The sequence below is a fragment of the Phalaenopsis equestris genome, unplaced genomic scaffold (assembly GCF_001263595.1).
Source record: "Phalaenopsis equestris unplaced genomic scaffold, ASM126359v1 Scaffold000002, whole genome shotgun sequence".
In the NCBI taxonomy this organism is placed as follows: Eukaryota; Viridiplantae; Streptophyta; class Magnoliopsida; order Asparagales; family Orchidaceae; genus Phalaenopsis; species Phalaenopsis equestris.
Genome location: NW_018164444.1, coordinates 46524988 through 46545153, shown reverse-complemented (window position 1 = coordinate 46545153; position 20166 = coordinate 46524988). Strand labels below are relative to the sequence as shown.

Below are 20166 nucleotides of genomic sequence, written 5' to 3'. Positions count from 1 at the left end.
TATGATATGATGTAAATCTTGACATGAATTTTTTATGGCAGTATAGTATCTATCTTTTTTTTTAATATCGTTAAATTTAATATGTATAACCAACCCTGGAGCAACCACATTTTTATATAGATCTGTCGGAGCGCTGTAAATCACTTCAGCTTTACCACAATAAGAAAATCAATATTTCCAGCTGTTTCCGGCCGACACAGTACATGCACCACAAGCTAGGGTGACTCCTCAGGGCAGAAAAATCTTTTTCATCAGACGATACAGGTTACATACACGATTTTTAACTATAATCCAACGGTGTTATATCAATTAACTCTACGCACCCGTCCAAGCTTCTATGTAGCCGCGACTCGTGAACGTCACATGGCTGTTAAACTGCAGTTAACTAACTGTACTCAGTTCACTAACTTCAGTTAAGTATCCTTCGCTAGCTGCTTTTCCTATTAGTCCAGAAACCGTTCCGTCTTCCATTCAGTAGGAGAGAGATCAGTGAAGACAACAATGGCGAAGAATGTGCTATCTTCTTCCCTTCTAATGGCAGCAATGGTTCTCTCATTGTGGGCAGCATCAGCGAGAGGTCACAACATAACCGCGATCCTTGATGGCTTCCCGGATTACAGCGTATACAACAGCTACATGTCGCAGACGAAGGTCGCCGACGAGGTAAACTCTCGGGAGACGGTGACCTGCCTCGTACTCCCAAACGCAGCCATGTCCGCTTTAGCCGCGAAGCACAGCCTTGCCGCCATCAAGAACGCACTCCGCCTTCTTGTTCTTCTTGACTACTTCGACCCCCAGAAGCTCCACGACATCTCCCAAGGAACTACTCTCACAACCACTCTCTACCAGACCACCGGCAACGCACCAGGCAACCTGGGATTCGTCAACATAACCAATGTCCGCGGTGGCCGCGTAGCCTTTGGTCCCGCCTCCCCCGGCTCCAAACTCGCATCGGTTTACACCAAATCTGTCCGCCAGATCCCTTACAACATCTCTGTTCTCGAGATCTCCGCCCCGATTATCTTCCCCGGACTGCTTGACGCTCCTACAGCTGCCGGTTCAAACCTCACCGCACTTCTTGAGAAGGCCGGATGCAAGACATTCGCTGCCCTACTCGTCTCCACCGGCTTACTCAAGAATCTTCAGCCTGCAATGGATAAGGGACTCACCCTGTTCGCCCCCAACGATGAAGCGTTCAAGGCAGACGGCGTCCCAAATTTGAACTCTCTCAGCAGTGCCGACCTTGTTACTCTGCTCCAGTACCATGTTCTCTTGTCCTACACACCGAAGGAGTCCCTTAAGTCTGCAGATCACCCGATCTCCACTATGGCGACGGGCTCCTCTGGTAAGTTCGATCTCACTGTATCTTCTCAAGGCGACGACGTTACGCTCCACACGGGAGTCGATTCCTCCCGAGTGGCTAACACAGTCTTGGACGATACTCCTGTTTCCGTTCTAACCATCGACAGCGTACTTCTTCCCATCGAGCTCTTTGGACATGGTCCGGCTCCAGCTCCTGCTCCGTCTTCTCTGCCTCCTTCACCTTTGCCGTCTACGCCAGCACCAGCCCCTGCGGCGAAGTCCGCGAAAGCTCCGTCTCCATTGCCGCTGTCTCCACCGGCGCCGCCGACCTCATCTCCGGTGGATTCACCACAGGCGGCTTCAGACAAGGCCGATGACAAGAACTCGTCTGCAGCGGCGGAGATGGTGCGATCGATTGCTACGCTGATGGCATTCGCCTCCGCTGCGTTGTGGATGTTGGTGGTGTGAGGGAAGGAAAGGAGAAGTTTTTCGGTTAAAAATGTGAGATGAGACTGATCGACGCCATGGAATTTCTACAGTGATCATCTCTTTTCTTTTTTTGATTTGGGTTCCTTATTTGTTGTTATTTTCGTGTGTAATTTTTTTTACTGGCGAGGGCAATGCTTGTTTTGCCTTTTAGACGGTGATTGGGTTTGTGATTTTTTTGCTCCTCTTTTGACTGTTTCTCTCTTTTTTTAGTATTTTGTGGAGAGTTGTTGATTTAATTTTCGTACTTCCACTTGTCCTTGTCTTGTTCTCTTGTGGATGGACTGGTGAGCAGCTCTCTTCCCAATATTAAATAGGTGCATTCAATCCTTGTGTATATTTTTTTTTGGAAGGTCCGCACACTCATACGGCTGTGACATTAGCAAGAAGGTTTTTAATTGTTCGAAATTAATTGGAATTTTAACTCAAATAAGTGATGGGGTTTTTGTATTGAGGTCTAAAAAAAGACTCATTACATATAATAGTCCCGGAAAATTAAATTTACTCGTTAAGATTTCTGTTCCGGCGTCGCTCTGTCAGCCGGAGAGGAGCTCGCCGTTACTGCGCAGAGGAGCTCACCAAGGCATAAAAAAATCCTTTAATATTCCTCAATGAAGTTTCTGTTCGTTACTAGTAGATTTTCTGATAAAAAATTCATCTTTTTCTGAAAGATTTGGAGAGACAGATCGGGGTTATTGTTTGATTTTTGGTTCGGACTTCCCGTACCAAAAAACCTCCATCAACTACATGGCCATGGCGAGGTTTCGGTCGAAGAGTGCTCTTAGGCAGGCAGAGGCCGATGACGCAGGAGAGGGAACGTGTGAGCTCGAAAACAATGAAAAAGTTATTATTTGATCGTTGTTACGAAATGATGGTTTCAGTGTGAGGTTGCAGAGTCCGAGTTTTAAGGGAGAAATAGGGATGAGAGTGGCGGCGGAGTTGAGGTCGAAGACTGCAGGTATGGTTTGGGTCAGTGCGGGATGCTGGGCTAGGTGAGAGTCGGAAAATGGAGAAACACTTCGACCGGCTCTTCTGTGCCACCGCTATTGCAGAAGTCGTCCACTACCTGCGACGCCGGAACATAAGTCCTTCACCTTCACCCGTAAATTCGATTTTTTGAAAGCTTTATATTAATAGTTTTATTTGAGTGCTGATGCTTGTACACATGATAAATCTTGATTGGAGTCCTGAAACAATATTTTTCCTATTTAATTGGTCCAATACGCAGTGCTTTTGCGAAAGAATTTATGGTCATATGGTTGAAGAAAAAAACAGTTCTTTGCCTTTTAAATGATAAATTCGAATCCTAAATTTTATCGGTTTATGGATCGCAATTTAGAAAGAAAAATGTTCTCATTTCAACGGGTTTAGTTAACTTTTTGAAGGGGACGGGGAAGGCATCTATCTCCAAGGCGACACGCACCACTGAGCCTGACAGGGGCATGTGCCCTCTGAAAACGAGGCTGTGGGAATCTACTGGCTGCTTGGCCTTTTGTGTTTTTTTTTATTTAATTTTAAAAAATAAGATAATTTTATGGGGACGTTTTGATTATACATTTTTACTTTATTTAGAATTTGGTATGCCTCACTCAACTAAAATTGAATCGATTAATCATGCAATACATTATTGGATTCTAATTTGTCATTAGTCACATGGCTTAGATGACTTATATTTGAGCATATAGAGTAGAGAAAATGAGACACACTCAATGATCTCAAAGAACTAGTCCCACCTCCTTTAATTTTATATATGGCTCTCTCTATTTATCAACTTGAGAGATTTCAATTTACTCGCAAAAGTGAATATAAAAATTATATAATGATTTGGGGCCTTAAATGATCACTACAAAGAATAACTTTTTGTAGTCATCATTCGACTTACAATTGTGGTTTAGACAGTCATTAAATTCTAAACAGTGATATACAAACCATCATATGAGTTTTTTGTTTACTTTCATCGTAAAAGGATTTTACGGTCATTTAAAATTGCCGCTAAGGACCTGATATATATGACGGTTTATACCACCAAATTGGCGTTATGTTTACTCTTCATTATGTTAATGAGTGTTTGGAGCGGTTAAAAACCGTCTCTAAAGAAGAGTAAACATTAAATTTCGAGAATAAATTTCAATTGAAATATTTACAAAGATACCTGAAACCTATATGAGTGCAATACTCCAGATTTACATTTGATGATGGAGTTTAAGGTCCGTTTACTCTATATTTACAAAGATACCTGAAACCTAAACCCTAAACTCTTTTAAATTGTCATTTTTAATGACAGTTTAGACCAACATTAAAAATGGAGATTTAGATCGTCATTTAAGCAGAAATTTTTTTTATCAAGGCTGTTGCTAGTAATTTTTTTTTAAATGATCTGCTGCTCACAACACATAATTTACATGAATATAATTATTTTTTTTTATATATATATATATATATATATATATATATATATAAATTAAATCTCATTTAATCTATTAGCACTGAGAGCTATAGGGATCATGTGGTGACAATTGAAAATACCTGTAAATTTTACTTAGCGCCTACAGGTCCTAGAAAACAAAATCATTATAAAAAGCTACAAAAGTCAGAATATATCAGATTTCAAAATAAAAGGAGAAAATTACTGTCATCCATTGCGATTGATTCCCCCGAGCTGATCCAATTTCATATGTTACCTTATAAGAACGAAAGATTTCCATATAATCAGTGTTATATGAATGATATCTGTACCACAAGAAATAGCACAATAAATTAAAAAAGCAAAGAAATTTTTGTCATTGCTGTAAAAGAGTCATATATCATCCTATTTGCTATATTTTACTAGCATATAACCTTATTGTGATATATAAGTTTGATTAAAAACAATTGTATAGCAATATATATGAAAGTTTACGAGGATATATGAGTGAAAACTCTTTCAATAATATATTTTCAGTTAGCTGTAATATAAGAATCATATTTAAAATCATAGTCGAATTCTCATCCCGAGCCAATTTTTAATTTGTTTTCAATGATGGGAATTATCAGTAATTTAAATGTCACTGCTATAGATTGAAATTTAGTAGAGCATCGATGTATGCTATAACTACCAATAAAGTTTTTGTCTCAGCATTCATGCACATATTTGTACGTGTTGGACTATGAACCTAAGATCTTATGATTATGGACAAAACATCTAATCGTTGGATCAAATGGGCTGCACAAATGATCAATCTAATTACCCAAGTACAAGCACATCATAAAAAAAAATCACAAAAAAAATGTCTTATTTTAATAAAAATAAAAAAAAAAATAAAAAATATTAATTGTTCCATTCAAATAATGAATGCTCATCATCATAGTTACTATTATTATTATTTGAATTTATTAGAAGGTGAAATCTTAGTCCAAGTGTAAATTTTTTTTTTATATATATTTAATTGATTCTTTGTATATTCAAATTTGAAATCCAATTCATGTCTCCGATCTGTTGGGGTAACTACAAATTCTTAAAAAAATGATTATAATGTTTTGGTTGAGAAAACTACTACTTAAAAAATGTGTTAGGAATTATAATTATGCATATAATTTTTTTCAAAAAATCAGACAGCAATTTTCTTACAATCACTATATATTAACATCGACAAATTGAAAAAGAAGCTTCGCACAACAAAAAATTATAGAAAAGAGTTCCTAAACAGAACTATGATGATATAAAATGTAAAATATGCTAAAAGCCATCTTAAACGGACCTTAAACTCCATCATCAAATGTAAATCTAGAGTATTGCACTCATATAGGTTTCAGGTATCTTTGTAAATATATCAATTGAAAATTATTCTCAAAATTTTAGGTTCAAATTTTGCATATATATAAATTTTGTTGCGAGTTTCACCATTCACAACGTTACCTCTTAACTCCAAAAGAACGTTTTATAAATAATATTTGCATTTAAAACTAATCGAACAGAGATTCATTGAAGAATTTGAAATAAAAAGTTCATCCCTTGCTTGAGAATCTGCAAATATTAATAAAATAATTTTAGTGAATTTATTAATCAGCTGCATCAAAGTCTTAATTAATTGCGATTTTGAATTAAAAAATCTCTAATCAACTTAAACCCAATGAATTCATGATAGAATCCTCAATCCCAATCCCAAGTTTGCCTCTTGCAATTAATTAAGTCCATGCATTATTGCTCAATTCAGTTATGTGTAGAAGTAGATTTTATTTAATTTTTATATCACTGTATTTCATATTTCAAGGTCATATAATAATAATAATAATAATAATAATAATAATGGATACGCCATCAATAAATTTTCATCATCTTACACAAATTTCAAAGCATACGGATCTCGAGAGAGCTCCGATTCCAACAAACTTATAGTCAAACTGACCGGTTCGATGAGATGAACCTAATGATATCAAAGTTAGTTCAATCTGAGTCAAATCAAGCTTAGATCAAGTCATTAAACCATTCTTAGAAAATTTCCAGACACATTTGTAAGGTCGAACGGAAGTCAAATCGGACCAAATTATAGTTGAATCGAACGTCTCGAAAAGACGAATCCAACGAGCCTAAGATCACTCAATTTTGACATCATTAAGGCATTCAAATGTCCACTAAACATCGTCTGATTTAGGGAAGCTCCCCGGACCGTCCGATTAAAATGGTTCATTTCTTGCATTAATTACACCCAAAACACAAGAAATAGAGCACCACCCCTCTCATGAGAGGAGAGCTTAAGCCTAGAGAGAGAGCCCGAGTCCTTGTGAAGGAGCTGCAGCTTAGCATCATTCCCGATCGTTGTCAACCATCACCAACCTCGGTCAACCACCGCCTACCTTCGTCGACCACCTTCTATCATCGTCGACCACCGTCGACCTCTGCTGACTTCTGACCATCGTCATCGACCATCGCTAACCACCATCGATCACTGATACACCTAAAATATATAATCTTCATGTACACGTTTTTATACATATTTTCAAGATATTGTGCTTTAATGAAACGTATTTGTTTGTTTTTCTTTCAGGAACAATCAAATGTATGAAAAATTATGAAAGGAGTGAAAAAGAAAAAAAAAATTGGAGCAAAAATGAACCATGACGCCTAAGCGCTTAAGACTGGCGCTTACGTGCCAGTTAAACAAAGAGAGCCGTGCCTGAGCGCTAGGTACCTCGCGCTTAAGCGTCAAAAGTGATTATTTGATAATTCATTGAATTTGAATGAATTTTTGAAGAGGCGTTTCAAGCAACCCTTAGTAAAAATTTGAGAAATATTTAATTGACATGAAAATTTATTCAATTAGTTTTTGAAAGGAGGCGACTTCTAGAAAATTCATTGAATGATGACACATTTTGAAGAGACACAAAGACACCTTTTTGATTTTTATAAGAGAAAACTTGGATCATTCATGGAAGAAGCGCGCGCGAATCATCATCCATCCATCCAGACCGACTAGTGCCGACCACCGCATATGCCGCCGCTGCCACCCACATTTTCTTTTTATTTTGGGTTGTATTTTATATTGTGAGTGAAGATAGAGATTCAAAGGAACTTCAAGACATTTGGTAGAAAGAAATTTGAGATAAGTTTTTATCGTTGTGACTACATTTGATTTTGATTTAGACTTCTTGTTTGTGTGCATGATTTCTACTTTCAAACTTAAGTGTAGTTGTGTTTTCTCGATGATTTCTGAGTAGTTTTCTTTATCTTTTTCCTTAAATTCATAAGTGATTAAGTATTAGAGGGGAGTTGTGTGAAGTATTAGACTTTAATGTTGGAAGAAATTGTGATAATTTTAGACATTGTGCTTCATTTACTTCTTGATTTTACCAATTAAGATGTTAAAACATGTTATGAGAACATGTCAAATCCGAGATAGTATTGACTCAGTCAATAAACGATAAAAATCACATTTTATTTCATGGATAAGAATGTAGTTCATGAGGTTGAGTGCAAATAAATAGGAAAATAAACTTTGAAAGGTGTTTTGAAAAAAATAAACTTTGAAAGGTGTAGAATTAGAGGACTTTAAAGTGATAGGCTAAAGCTCCCAATTTGATTTATAGTTTTAGGTTTTGATACGAGATATTAGCCCTTAGGTGGAGGGAGAAGGGGAAACTCTAGAGTGAGAGCTAGTATCTCCTATGCCTAACCTGTCTTCAAGACTATTCAAGCTATAGATTAAACGAATGTTCTTTATAGGATCTTTAGTAAAAGTAAAGAGTATCATTGCTCCTATTTGACATAACACAATTAGAATACTTGTACAACAAAATTCTTATACTTGTTTCTGATTCATGATAACGAAAAATATTTTATTTATATTGTCTTAATCTTGCAAATATCTAGTTAAGTCAGTTAGTTGCTTACTTTATTCTTAATTATCAAAAAATTACAAAAAGAATTGAACTTTCATTCTTATTTTAGTATCTAGAGTTTAAGTAAGAATATTTTACCGAGTAAAATTTTTTTATCTAATTTCCCCTGTTTTATAAAGTGCATATTACATTTTCCCTATGAGTTAGATATTTAGGGCTTAATCAAAAGTCCTATATTATTTAGTAATGATACATATACTTGTGTAGTATCTCATATTTAAATATTATAAATTTATTCTTATTTGTTTTGAAGTCAAGATTTTACCTAACTTTTGCTCGTGATCAAGTTTTGACATCGTTGCAAAGTAAGAATTATAATTAAGGAAATTAAGAATATAATCGCATACATCGCCAACCAGACACTGTCAGTCGACGCTCTAATATGAAAAATATAGTTACCATTTCTCGTCTGTGGGATAATGTATTTCTGTAATCATCAATCAATAGTGAATTTTAACAATTTGTCAAGACCTCATGGTTTTTCCATTTACAGGATTTCCACGTACAAACTTCTGGAGTGATCACTACTTGTTTCTCTTTCATCTGTGTGTATGTGATGAATTCTCGTACAACGCTAAGACGATAATCTGTTACTCTACTGTCGGGAAATTTATACCACGCATCAATAATAATAATAATAATAAGAGGCATTTACGTACCTTCCATACAATTCCTAATTATTTTACATATCTAACACCTAAGATTTGATTTTTGCCTTTCTACCATGCAAATTTTTCTTTACAAATAAATGTATAACCATGCAACTTTTAAAAAGTAATAAAGATAATTTCCATGCATAGTTAAGATGATGTATATATATATATATATATATATATAAATTAAAATCTAATGTTTAGACAGTGTTGTGTACTAAACTAATTTCAACATATGAGAAATTCAAGTATTCGTTCAATATAATTTTCTAGTATACACATATAAAGAAATGTATAAGAGAACCAGATTTGTTATGTGAGAAATCCCAAAAAGAGAAAAAATTATTAGGCATAGCCCAATTAAAATAATCCACTATAAATTGTAAGAATAGAAGGCCACTCTTCTTCTAATTAGGGAAGATTAGATTACAAAAATTGATAATCATAGTTGTGTGGTAGTTGTTGGCTACAAAAGTTAGTTGGGCCATAACAGATGTAGTTGGTTATAGAAGCCTTTATTGGGCTACACCATCTATAGTTGTGGATACAAAAATTGTAGTTGGGTGCAAATGCCATAATTGGTGATTACAAATGTTTTAATTGGCTATAGAAGTTGTAGTTCATGGCTAAAACAATCATAGTTGGTTGTAATAATTGGTAGTGGTGGTCAACTACAACCTCTCACGGTCGGTGACGATCTTTGGTTTCAATGATCTCTTTTGATCAACGACAACTCTTAGGTGGCCGATATCAAACTTCGGTGGTTGGTTTTGATCAAGTGTGATTAGTGATAATCGTCGGGTCTTTAAGAGTTAAGTTTTAGTAGACAGCTTACCATCTTTTTCTCGCTCTTTCAATTGAAAAATATTGGCCTATTGATAATTTAGTCAAAATCTCAAAACATTCTATAGCGCGGTATACGTTGATTCCTCTAATTACATATTATTTTTTTAACAATTTGGTGAACTCAAAATTAAATGATCTTCAGCTCATTTGTATTCTCTAGTCAAACCCCTCAATTTGATTATAAGCATGCCAAAATTTGAGATTATTTCACCTTTCAATTCTTGCACAAAAGCCTTTGACCATCGTTTAAATGTTTGATATGGGCTTATTAAGACTCATATTGGATCAATTCCAACGTCATTATACTTGTATATTCGAGATGCTCAGTATAACTATTTCTTGCTAATATTATGGCTTTGACGATCATGAATTTAAATATATAAAAAAAAATTCTTAAAAAAATATATTACATATCATGGTGTTGCATAGGAATTGAGGGCTATGTATGTAAATCTTCCTAATAATAACAAACATGTTATGTGGCTTTATGTATTTTGCAATTTCAAATTCCTCTTGCAGCACTGATAGACCTAATTTATTTTGATGTTTTAGCCGTTGGGAGTAATTGAAATACATTTGGAAGCGGGTTCAATACTTGGTGATGAGTAAATGAAATGAATTTTTATCTTTGGAACTCGATAGACATCATAAATATCAGGTGGGAGTTTAAATTTTGAAGATAGAAATTGCATCGAATTTCTCTTTTTATATTGAATTAATAACCTAATAATATTAAGTCTTTATTTGAGGGAGCTTCGCCTGACGTCAAAGCTCCTTCAAAAGTCGCTTCCACGGACAGAGCCGACCCTACGCGATCAACAACATCCAATTTCTCCGTTTTGCTAAAATAACTTTGGGAGACACAGGGGAGACTCGGTTTAACAAATGAAAATTTTTTAGGCGTATGGGTTGCACTAAATTGAATGGAGCTTCACCTATAGATCAAACAAAGTCTAAAAGATAGGGATAGATACATATGGATCACCCAAAACATTGTTATTTACAAATTAGCTACCTAAGCGACTTTTTTGAACTACCAATGTTCCACAATCTAGCCATCTAGAATTTAATAAAGAATGAAAAATAAATGTTGGGGTTTTAACATGAATTTTGATATTTGAATGAGACTTTAAAAAATGAATGAAAGACGTTGTTTGGTTTCTAAATATCAAATTTCGGGTGGTGTATGTAATTGCTACATGAGATAATGAGAATGAAATTTTAGAATACTGTAATACCAAAGTGGCTAAAGGAGCCATAAAAAATCCATACCAGTTTAATGGGCTTCACTTCTTCGCCTAGGTTTGTGAAATGATCCAGCCTGATAAATAGGAGAGCTAAAGACAAGCCAACCCAAATACATATTCAAACATATGACGCTTGAGCTCGAATTATTGGGTACAAATGGTTGAGTACCGATAGGCCAGATGCAAATGACTGAGTGCTGAACCCCGAACAAATGAAAGCAAATAAGGGTTCAATATTGTCCATGGTCTAATAAAACCCTAGAGAGAAATTGTTTTGAGAGAAATGTTGAGATAAGAAGGAATATGATGGAAGTCCCCCTCCCTAAACCTTAAATTTAAATATTCTATGAGTGATTGATTTAGGGGGGAGAAAATGAGGGAGGATAGTAGTGGCAGGGAGAGAGAGACATATGAATGGATCGAACCCCCTTAAAGGGGAGCTGGCCCAATTCATATTCCTCATCCATTTAATTTCTTTTCCTGCCCCTTTACTGGGCACACGAAAAAATAAATTATAATGGTCTAATACAACCCTAGAGAGATTGTTTTGAGAGAAATGTTGAGATAAGAACGAATATGATGGAAGTCCCCCTCCCTAAACCTTAAATTTTAATCTTCTATAAGTGATTGATTTAGGGAGGAGAAAATGAGGGAGGAAAGTAATGGCAAGGAGAGAGAGACATATGAATGGATCGAACCCCCCCTAAAGGGGGCGCTCCCCCCCTAAAGGGGGAGCTGGCCCAATTCATATCCCTCGTCCATCTAATTTCTTTTTCTGCCCCCTTACTAGGCATACCAAAAAACAAGTTATAATAGACACCCGAACTTTACTTCTCTTCATCTATAACGCTCAAATCATTCATATCAAATAAAAATATCATTATTTAAACTTTTGAAAGATTAAAAATAACTTCTTATATGTAACACTAAAATTTATGTTTAAGACTTTTAAAATAGGTCACCATCGACATCCATGCTGGCCATATACTAAACGACGAAGGCCGATCAACTGATCCAGCGTGGCCAGCTAACAAACCAAGAAAAATATGTTCATCAAATTGCTCTACGAATACTATTCACCGACACTTTCACAGCTCACGCTTCATAATTGCCAGGCTTCAGTTAGCGCTGGACCACCACCAGCTTTGTGAACATTAGACAATATAACTGGCTAGCTGGACCCGCCCACCCAATATTTTTATGAAAAATAACTAAAAATATATCAAATAAATGTAAAGCATAAATCTTAATATTATATATATGCCGTCATATCCAAACATAAAGCAGATTTAAACGGAAATGACAAACCTAATATGAAAGAGTTTCAATGATATGCTGTTCTTATTTTCCCGACCTTGCAAACATGTCAATCATTTCGGCTTATTCCAGAAATTTATATTCTGTTTTCTGATTGCTCTGTTTTAACTGTTCAATTATCTATTTATTAGAAGCTATTGCTGGGCCATTTTAATTTTGTCATCGTTGTAATAAGACAATCTATTGTAGGCTTATTAAAGTCTTGATAGTATCACTCCATTTTACTTGGATGATTAAGTACATGGCACCCAAAACATTGACAATTACAAAATCTAACATTCAATTAATGTTTTTGAACTACCGAGCCAATGTATTTATGAGTGTTACGATCAAATCATTCAGAATTTGATAAAAATGAAAAAAATGAGTTGGCGTTTTATCATAAATTTTGATATTTCGCGTAACACTATGTATATAAACAACCTTTTTCTTTTTTTTTTTGAAATCACATTATTTCTCCCATGGTTTACATATGAAACATGTGCATAACTCTAGACCATATTTCATGAGAAACTCTAATAACAATATCTTTGCTTTCAATAATGACTTAATAATATTGCTAAAATTTCAAGATACATTAATAGGAGCTTGTTTAAATATCATTATTTATAAAAAGATAAATTTATATACATAGCACACAGTTCTTATATATTTATGTATCTAGCTAACACGTAAGTATTTTATATTTGCATGTGTATCACTCAAGATTTTGATATTGTACGACAAAATAATATTACTAATAAGTTTTTAAAGTGAAATACATGTTTTTCATGCACAAGCTCATGACAACAAAGTATTGTTCATGTAAATATTGAACCAGAGGTGTAAGATATGTAAATAACTAAGCCTTGTGGGTATATATGTAAATTTTCCTAAAATAAAAAGTTATCTCTGCAAAACCCAAGCAAATGCCAAAATCTTTTCTAATAAACGCCAAACAACAAACAAATTTCACTTTTTGTACTTGATCTTATAGGTTCACGAGGAAACTTTTTTTATTGAACTGTTTTTTTTTTTAAATGGCGCGGAAAAGAAACAGACAACCAACTTATCCGCAGCAGCTTTCACGTATCAGCTTATTATTAAGCTCTAACTGTCTCAAACAGATTTTTAATGCAATAAAAAAACTGATGGTTTGATCATGACTTAGCTATAAGTGGACGTATATACACTTATGAAAAGCTAATAATTTATTTATAGTTAATTTTTTCAGAATCTAAAATAGATGAAATAACTTTAATAATATACTACACCAATTAAAAATCCCAGTACCTGGAGCTCTGCCCATTAGGGTTGTAAACGAGCCGAGCTTGAGTGAGCTCAGACTTGGCTCGTATTTGGACCGTGTTCGGCTCGTTCGAAATAGCTCGTGTTCGAAATCAGCTCGTGAACAGTGTGTTCGGGTTCGGCTCAATTTAATTATTCGTGTTCGTGTTCGGCTCGAAATTGACTCGTTAAACTTAAATTGAGAAAAATAGAAGTAAAGTGTGAGATTCGAACCTGGATCAAATATATACAAAAGAAGACACTAACCAAATTGTCACATGAGGTGTTATGATTTAAACTCAGACATAAATTTATATAATATATTATTATATAAATAATATATGTAATATACTGTTATATAAATAGTTATATAATTTTTTTTTTTTTTATTTCGAGCTAAAACGGGCCGAACACGAGCGAAGAAAGAGCTGTTAGTATCCGGCCCGTTTATAATTCGAGCTTTAAAAATTTATTCTTGCTCTGCTCGTTTACTTAACACGAGCTACTTAACGAGCCGAACACGAGTTGTTCGCAGTTTGGCTGCCCAAGGCCAGGTTAAAAAGGCCTGCCGGGCCCATCACAACTGTCAATTCGTATATCCGAATATAGAATCGGGCTTAGCCGGCTAATTACTCCACTCAGGTCCAGTAGTCGTTTTCGTGTGATATAACTCTTTAGGAACTGAATAACTATTTTTCTGAAGTTAACAATGAATTACTCTATCATGTGCAATACCCAAATCAAACTATTTATCTCTGCTTCTGATGAGGACAGTCAATTTGCTTTGCAGAGCTGTATCCAAATACTATTTATATAATTTTGCATGCTTATCATCATGATTAATTTAAATTTAATTTTAACATTTATTTTACTAATTCCATTAAATTACAAATTGCTACTACTATAGTAGATAGAGTCTTCTTTATGATTATCATCAAGGCATTAATTTTACTAATTACTATTGCGACTGTAAATACATTTTTTTTTTATAATTACGTAATAGAAAAATATGAGTAATAGAAGAATGATGGCTAACTCAATCTCTGCCTTGGTACATATATTGAGAGACAAATTGATTATATATATTGAGAGAAAAATGTTCATATAATTCCCAATCAAAATGTTTTGCGAGATTACTTTTAAACATAAAATAATTAACATCTTATAATCATTTCTCAATTCATTAATAATGTAAGTTTTATCTTATTTTTTAATATTAATAAATTATTATGCCCCTAAATGCACAAAAATGGACCCCTAAACCCGTAAATACAATATGCGGCACGAAAAATATGTTGCGTAATTTTGCATTATTCATTTTTGTAAGTTATATTACTTCTCTTAAACTCTCACTTCATGTCTTCATCGATCGAAGTAAAATTGCATTATTTTATTTCAATTATTTATTCCAATTCCACACGTTCCTAAACTTCTATTCTTCCTTTTTTTTTTTTTTTTTTTCAGCAGATTCAATGCATTAATTTATGCTGGGAAACTTGATGCGATCAAAAACAGTTTTAGAGTCCTGTACACTGAATTAGATGATTCCTTACAGACACGATGATTTAATTTTTATGTATGTGCATGTCTAATGCCTAAATTTTACTTCTTATATTTATACCAAGCAAATATGAAAATACATATTTTTTAACTTTTAAAAAATAAAATATCACTTTTATGCACATGGCATCGTATGTGTAGAAAATAAAGTTAGGTGTTAAATTGAGTGGTATGTTTGTAAATCTGTTAGTGTTTTTGTTTCAAAAAAAAGAAAAAAAAAAGAAAAAAAAAAAAGAAAAGAAAAACAGAAGAAACTTATTTTTAATATTATGCATGAATTTCGAGAAAATCCAATGGTCCAGGTTTTGAGGTGAAATGTGGACCATCCCTATGATGAATAACTGCAAGCGCTAATGAAGTCTACCAATGGCCAACCAACTGAAGGGCTGACGACCCACTAGAGGACTGTCGATCGACTGAAAGTCAGTCTGATGACGCCTAGACCAGATAATGGCCTAACCCCCAAACAAGTTTGTAAATATCAACGATAGACTATCTCAATAGATCTCCTAAAGATCACCAGAAAACACCAAATTATGACGGTTAAGCAAACCGACCAAACATCAAAAGGCATTGACCGACTACCAAATTGAAAGAAGATTTGCTTTCCAAAGTGAAGGTTGACCGATGTCCTGATAAAATAGCCGACCGACACCAGCTCGGTCGATCAACCCAATGTCCTATCAAGTAGAGGCCCCATGTCATGTGAAAGTGTGTTAGAATCAATTATAAATACAAAAAGACAAACATAACAAAAGACAATAATACCTTGTACAACCCCATTTATATCAAGCGTAAGTATGCATTTCTTCATTTTTGGCCCTCTATCTCCTATAAATTGGGGGTAAATAGCATATATTGGGGGTGTTTGACCTCTAAAAGTTTTATGGCTATCTCTAGACCCATCTTATGTAGGGAGTTATCTCTCCATTTTTCTCTTGTAACCCCACTTTTAATATATAAAATGGATCATAGAGCCTGGAAATGCCTAAGTTCGCCCATGCAGTGAAGTTTGTCACTGTTCTTTCCTTCTCTTTTCCTCTCTATCTCTCTCTCTCTCCGCTTGTCCGTTATGGTTCTACTACTCCGATCTTTGGGCATGCGTCATAGGATAAGTTTGGATTCAACAACCTAAATAGGGAGGTGAGCACTGAGTATGTTACTAAAAAGAAGGGAAGTGACACCAAAGAGAAGAAATATACCACAAAGACACTCATAATAGGGAGCACGCTAAGGAGTTCATACAACAACGGATCTAGAGATGAAAACTACATTTTATTTATCTACTAGAGGCTTTGTCTTGGAGGCGGGCATCACAAAATGGATGGCATGCTCCTAATGATCAAGTCAAGCTAACCAAACACACTTACACAATGCTTGGTCGACTCCTGACCGCTAGCACCTAGCTCGACGAAAGAATGGTGTATCATTTCAAAACTTTTTTTTTCATGCAATGAAACATGAATCTTTTTAATGTATTCTAGGTCTGACACTCGATGAATCCAAATCTAAGTAGCAAACATCGACAATGACACTAAAGACAGTCAGAGAGATAACCCACGAAACTCCCACAACTTAGATCTAGGTCTTGAAAATCGATTGAAATAAAGCTATGGAGGTGATTTTTTGCTCAGTAGTGACAAGTTCCACGAAGCGTGTGACACAAATCACCCTTATAGTGAGTCGCAACGGTTACCCCTTGCGAAGGTAGTGACAAGTTCCGCCTAAGCCATCATGAAAGGTGAGGCTTGACCAAGGCGAGTGTTCGACCAAGCAACTAAAATCTTGAAAAGTGTAAGATGTGAGTTGAGTGACAATGCAATAAGATAAGCAAATAACAATGCCATAAACATCTGATTGGTATGAAATAATAAATGCGACTGACAATGATGTTATAAACGTACTATCAATATCCAAACAATAAACCTGACCCATAAAACCAAACATCAAAAAGGCTGTCTCAAAGCTGAACATGGATAAAACTCTGGAGGTGGTTTTCTACCCATTTGTAGCTCCATAAAGTGTAAGACACAAATCACCCAGTGGCGAGCTTCAGCAGTTACGCCTGCAAAGGCAACAACAAAATCCGCCTAACTCCTGGTAAAATGTGCGACCTGAACAATGCGACAATCCTATAGGAAGTTTGAGACTTGTGTTGGTCCGTGACATGAATTAATAATAATGACCGACAACTATTCAAAAGATCCGAGCCATGAATTAATAATAATGATATTCTCCAAGTAGTTATTACAACAAAATAACACTGTAAATGTAAAATAATAAATAGAAGCAGAGGTATGCAAATACGACTTAAAAGCTTCATTAATTTGTAAATGTAATAATATTCAACTTATTTTTCTAAACAAAAATTTCATTAAAAAAATATCTTGACAAAAGTTTTCTAAGTTTTAACGGGCTGACTGGGAGATCCATCGTCATTTTCGACATCTGAGTCGCCTCTAGAATGCCCCTTAAAGCTAATATATAATGCGGCAAATTAATCTAAATATGCAAACTTCGGGTCATCCAGGGTCAACCGAATGTGCCAATCGATAGCTATGATGCTGCCAGCTCGAAGCTGCTCGACCAGAATCTTTACTTGCTACAGGTGAGAAGGGAGAGCCTTAAAAAACTCCTCGGTTTTCATTATCTCCATTTGCGCCTTCAGCTTCAAGTTATCTTATTGAAGTATTGATTAAAGATCCGATGGAGAAGCAATCTCCTCTTTTGTCGTTGTCAGCTTTCTCTTAACCATCATTGCTTGCTTCTCAACCTTCATAACAAGCCTAGTCAAGTTTCTGGTCCTTTCTGAGGGGGCGACCCACTTAATCTTTGCTTGGTCCCACGCCATCGATTGAAGATGGGAAGCTTCCCACACCTTCAAATGGTAGAGATCGACCTTCTTGTAAAGCTTGAGTCACTCAAGTGCATTGAGAAACTTTGTAAAAGCGTGCAACCAAATCACACTAATAAAAATGAACAGGTAGACTTCGATCAATGCTAAACCATTATTTCAGTCCACCTCCAGGTTGATGATAACGCCCCGACAATTGGAGGAATTCCAAGTCTTTGCCCCCTTGCTCTCAGAGAGAACCCAGTCAACTGAGGAAGCCTTCTTTTTCTTTTGATAAAAGGGAGGAGGTGGAGTTAACTCAGAAACTGGCCCCTTCTCTTCCATATGTTGCACCTCCTTTAGAGACGCCACCTTTAGGTCTGTCTCTGACTCGGTCTGTACATTAGAAGTAGGTGACAAGATTTGCTCCTAGTAGATAGTCCAATAAATGATGGATCATGGTGAGGTGAAGCCGACTGTGCCCTTTCACCTTTCTTAGAGAATTTTTCTTTGACCTCACTCTATTTTGGGTGACCAGATAGCTTCCCTGGATTCTCACTGACCTGTGCCTGAATGAGTTGCTGATATTTGTTAAAATAAGCATGAGCTAAATGTCTCATTTCAAGGATGGTTAGTTCACCGGTCAAAATTTGTTGGATCACCACCGTGGTTACAGAAATAGAGAAAAGTAAGTTTTCACCTACTGAGCCAACTACATCACCATGGACCTCAACCAACCTTCCTTTGATAGTCACAATGCTCTGGCAAGAATTATCTTTGTTTGGGCTTTAACTTTGGCCTTCTTTTGAGTTGTTCGGGCGGTCACTTTTTACGTCTATTGGACTTCTTATACATCAAAGGTGGCCCATGAATCTGCTCTTATTAAAGAAACATTCCAAGGGAAAAAAATGTTACTCATAGTCACTAGGTTTGTGGACTGATGAATTGGGAGTAGTTGTCCATTAATCTCAGCCCCCTTGACCCATCCCTTTCTTCCTCTTGAAAGTATCCCCAATAATCTTGGTTCTGACGCCCCAGCTCTTAGAAGACGAGACAATGAAGGATTTGTACATTAAATATTTCATCTTACTCTTTATGCTTGAGAATTGAACTCAGCCAACTTTCTCAAACTACGCATATTTGTCAACTTTCACCTGTAATGAAAACATGTGATTGAACATATCGATCAGCCACAAAATTCCATTCCTCTGGAAAAAACCCAAATAGGTCATTATTGCAGCAATGAATTTTGGCCTGAATTATTCCAATATAACCCAATACTGATTGAAAAATTGCCCTAAGTTTCTAACACAAAGGAAGCCGCAATTTGTATCTCAGTTGGTCTCAATAGATGACTAGATCATCTCCAAAACAATCAGCAACCCATCCATTCGGGCGAGCAACCCTAAATCTGATGGTTGAAACACAAAAGTCTCCTCCACAGAGGTTACGTTAGAGGGAGACAAAATCGATCGTTCGGTCACAACTACCAGCCTGAATTTTGAAGGGTTTCACTTTAGAGCCATAAAAAAATAGAAAGTAAAAGCCAAAAAAAGTAAAAGCTGAACAAAAGTAAAAATCAAACGAAGAGAGAAAAACTAAGTGACAGAAGTGTTGACCTCACTTTTGGTTGAGGTCTAGAAATTTCTTTAGTAGCCTAGGTCTAGCCATAGGACTTTCCTATTGACTAGTCTTAGAAAACTAGAAAGGGTACCCTCACCATTAGAAACTCAAAACTATTATCTTTACTCAACTTGAAGTTCCACATATTGGTCCTAACCTCTAATATTTGATAGGTAAGATCATTATGGGGGAAACTCAAGAAGAGTTCCTATAGGGCTACTTGGCCTTAGGATTGACCCTAGGTGTTGACTTGGAACTAGGATACATTATATCTTCACAATACATTGGTTTATGACTCATTTAGAATGAATATTTATCCAATTCTACTTGAAATGCCTAATTGGTTTTTTGCCCCTAGGCACCTCCAAATTGCCTGACTGCCCTTGGGACCCAAATTTTGCCAAAATTCTTAAAATTTGCCAAAATACCCAAAATTGATAAAAAATTATTCCAAACACTTTGAATACATCCAAATTTGCCAAAATTGACAAAAATTTCCAAAAATGACCAAATTACCAAGATACCCCTCCATGACCCAAAATCCAAAAATTTCAAAAATTCCTAAAAAATCCCAATAAATCCAAAATATTCCCAATTTCATTTTGTCCAACTACACCATGGTCCAATTTGGTCAATTTGACCATCTTTGACAAAACCC

General features: G+C 35.6%; 1 protein-coding gene across 1 annotated transcript; it reads left to right on the top strand.

The window, feature by feature from the left end:
• Window positions 1–446: 446 nt before the first annotated feature.
• LOC110038000 (fasciclin-like arabinogalactan protein 8) lies at window positions 447–2000 on the top strand. The gene has a single exon (XM_020742757.1). It carries the CDS (start codon window positions 502–504, stop codon window positions 1768–1770), a length of 1269 nt encoding a protein of 422 aa, XP_020598416.1. The 5' UTR covers window positions 447–501; the 3' UTR covers window positions 1771–2000.
• The last annotated feature ends 18166 nt before the right edge of the window (window positions 2001–20166 follow it).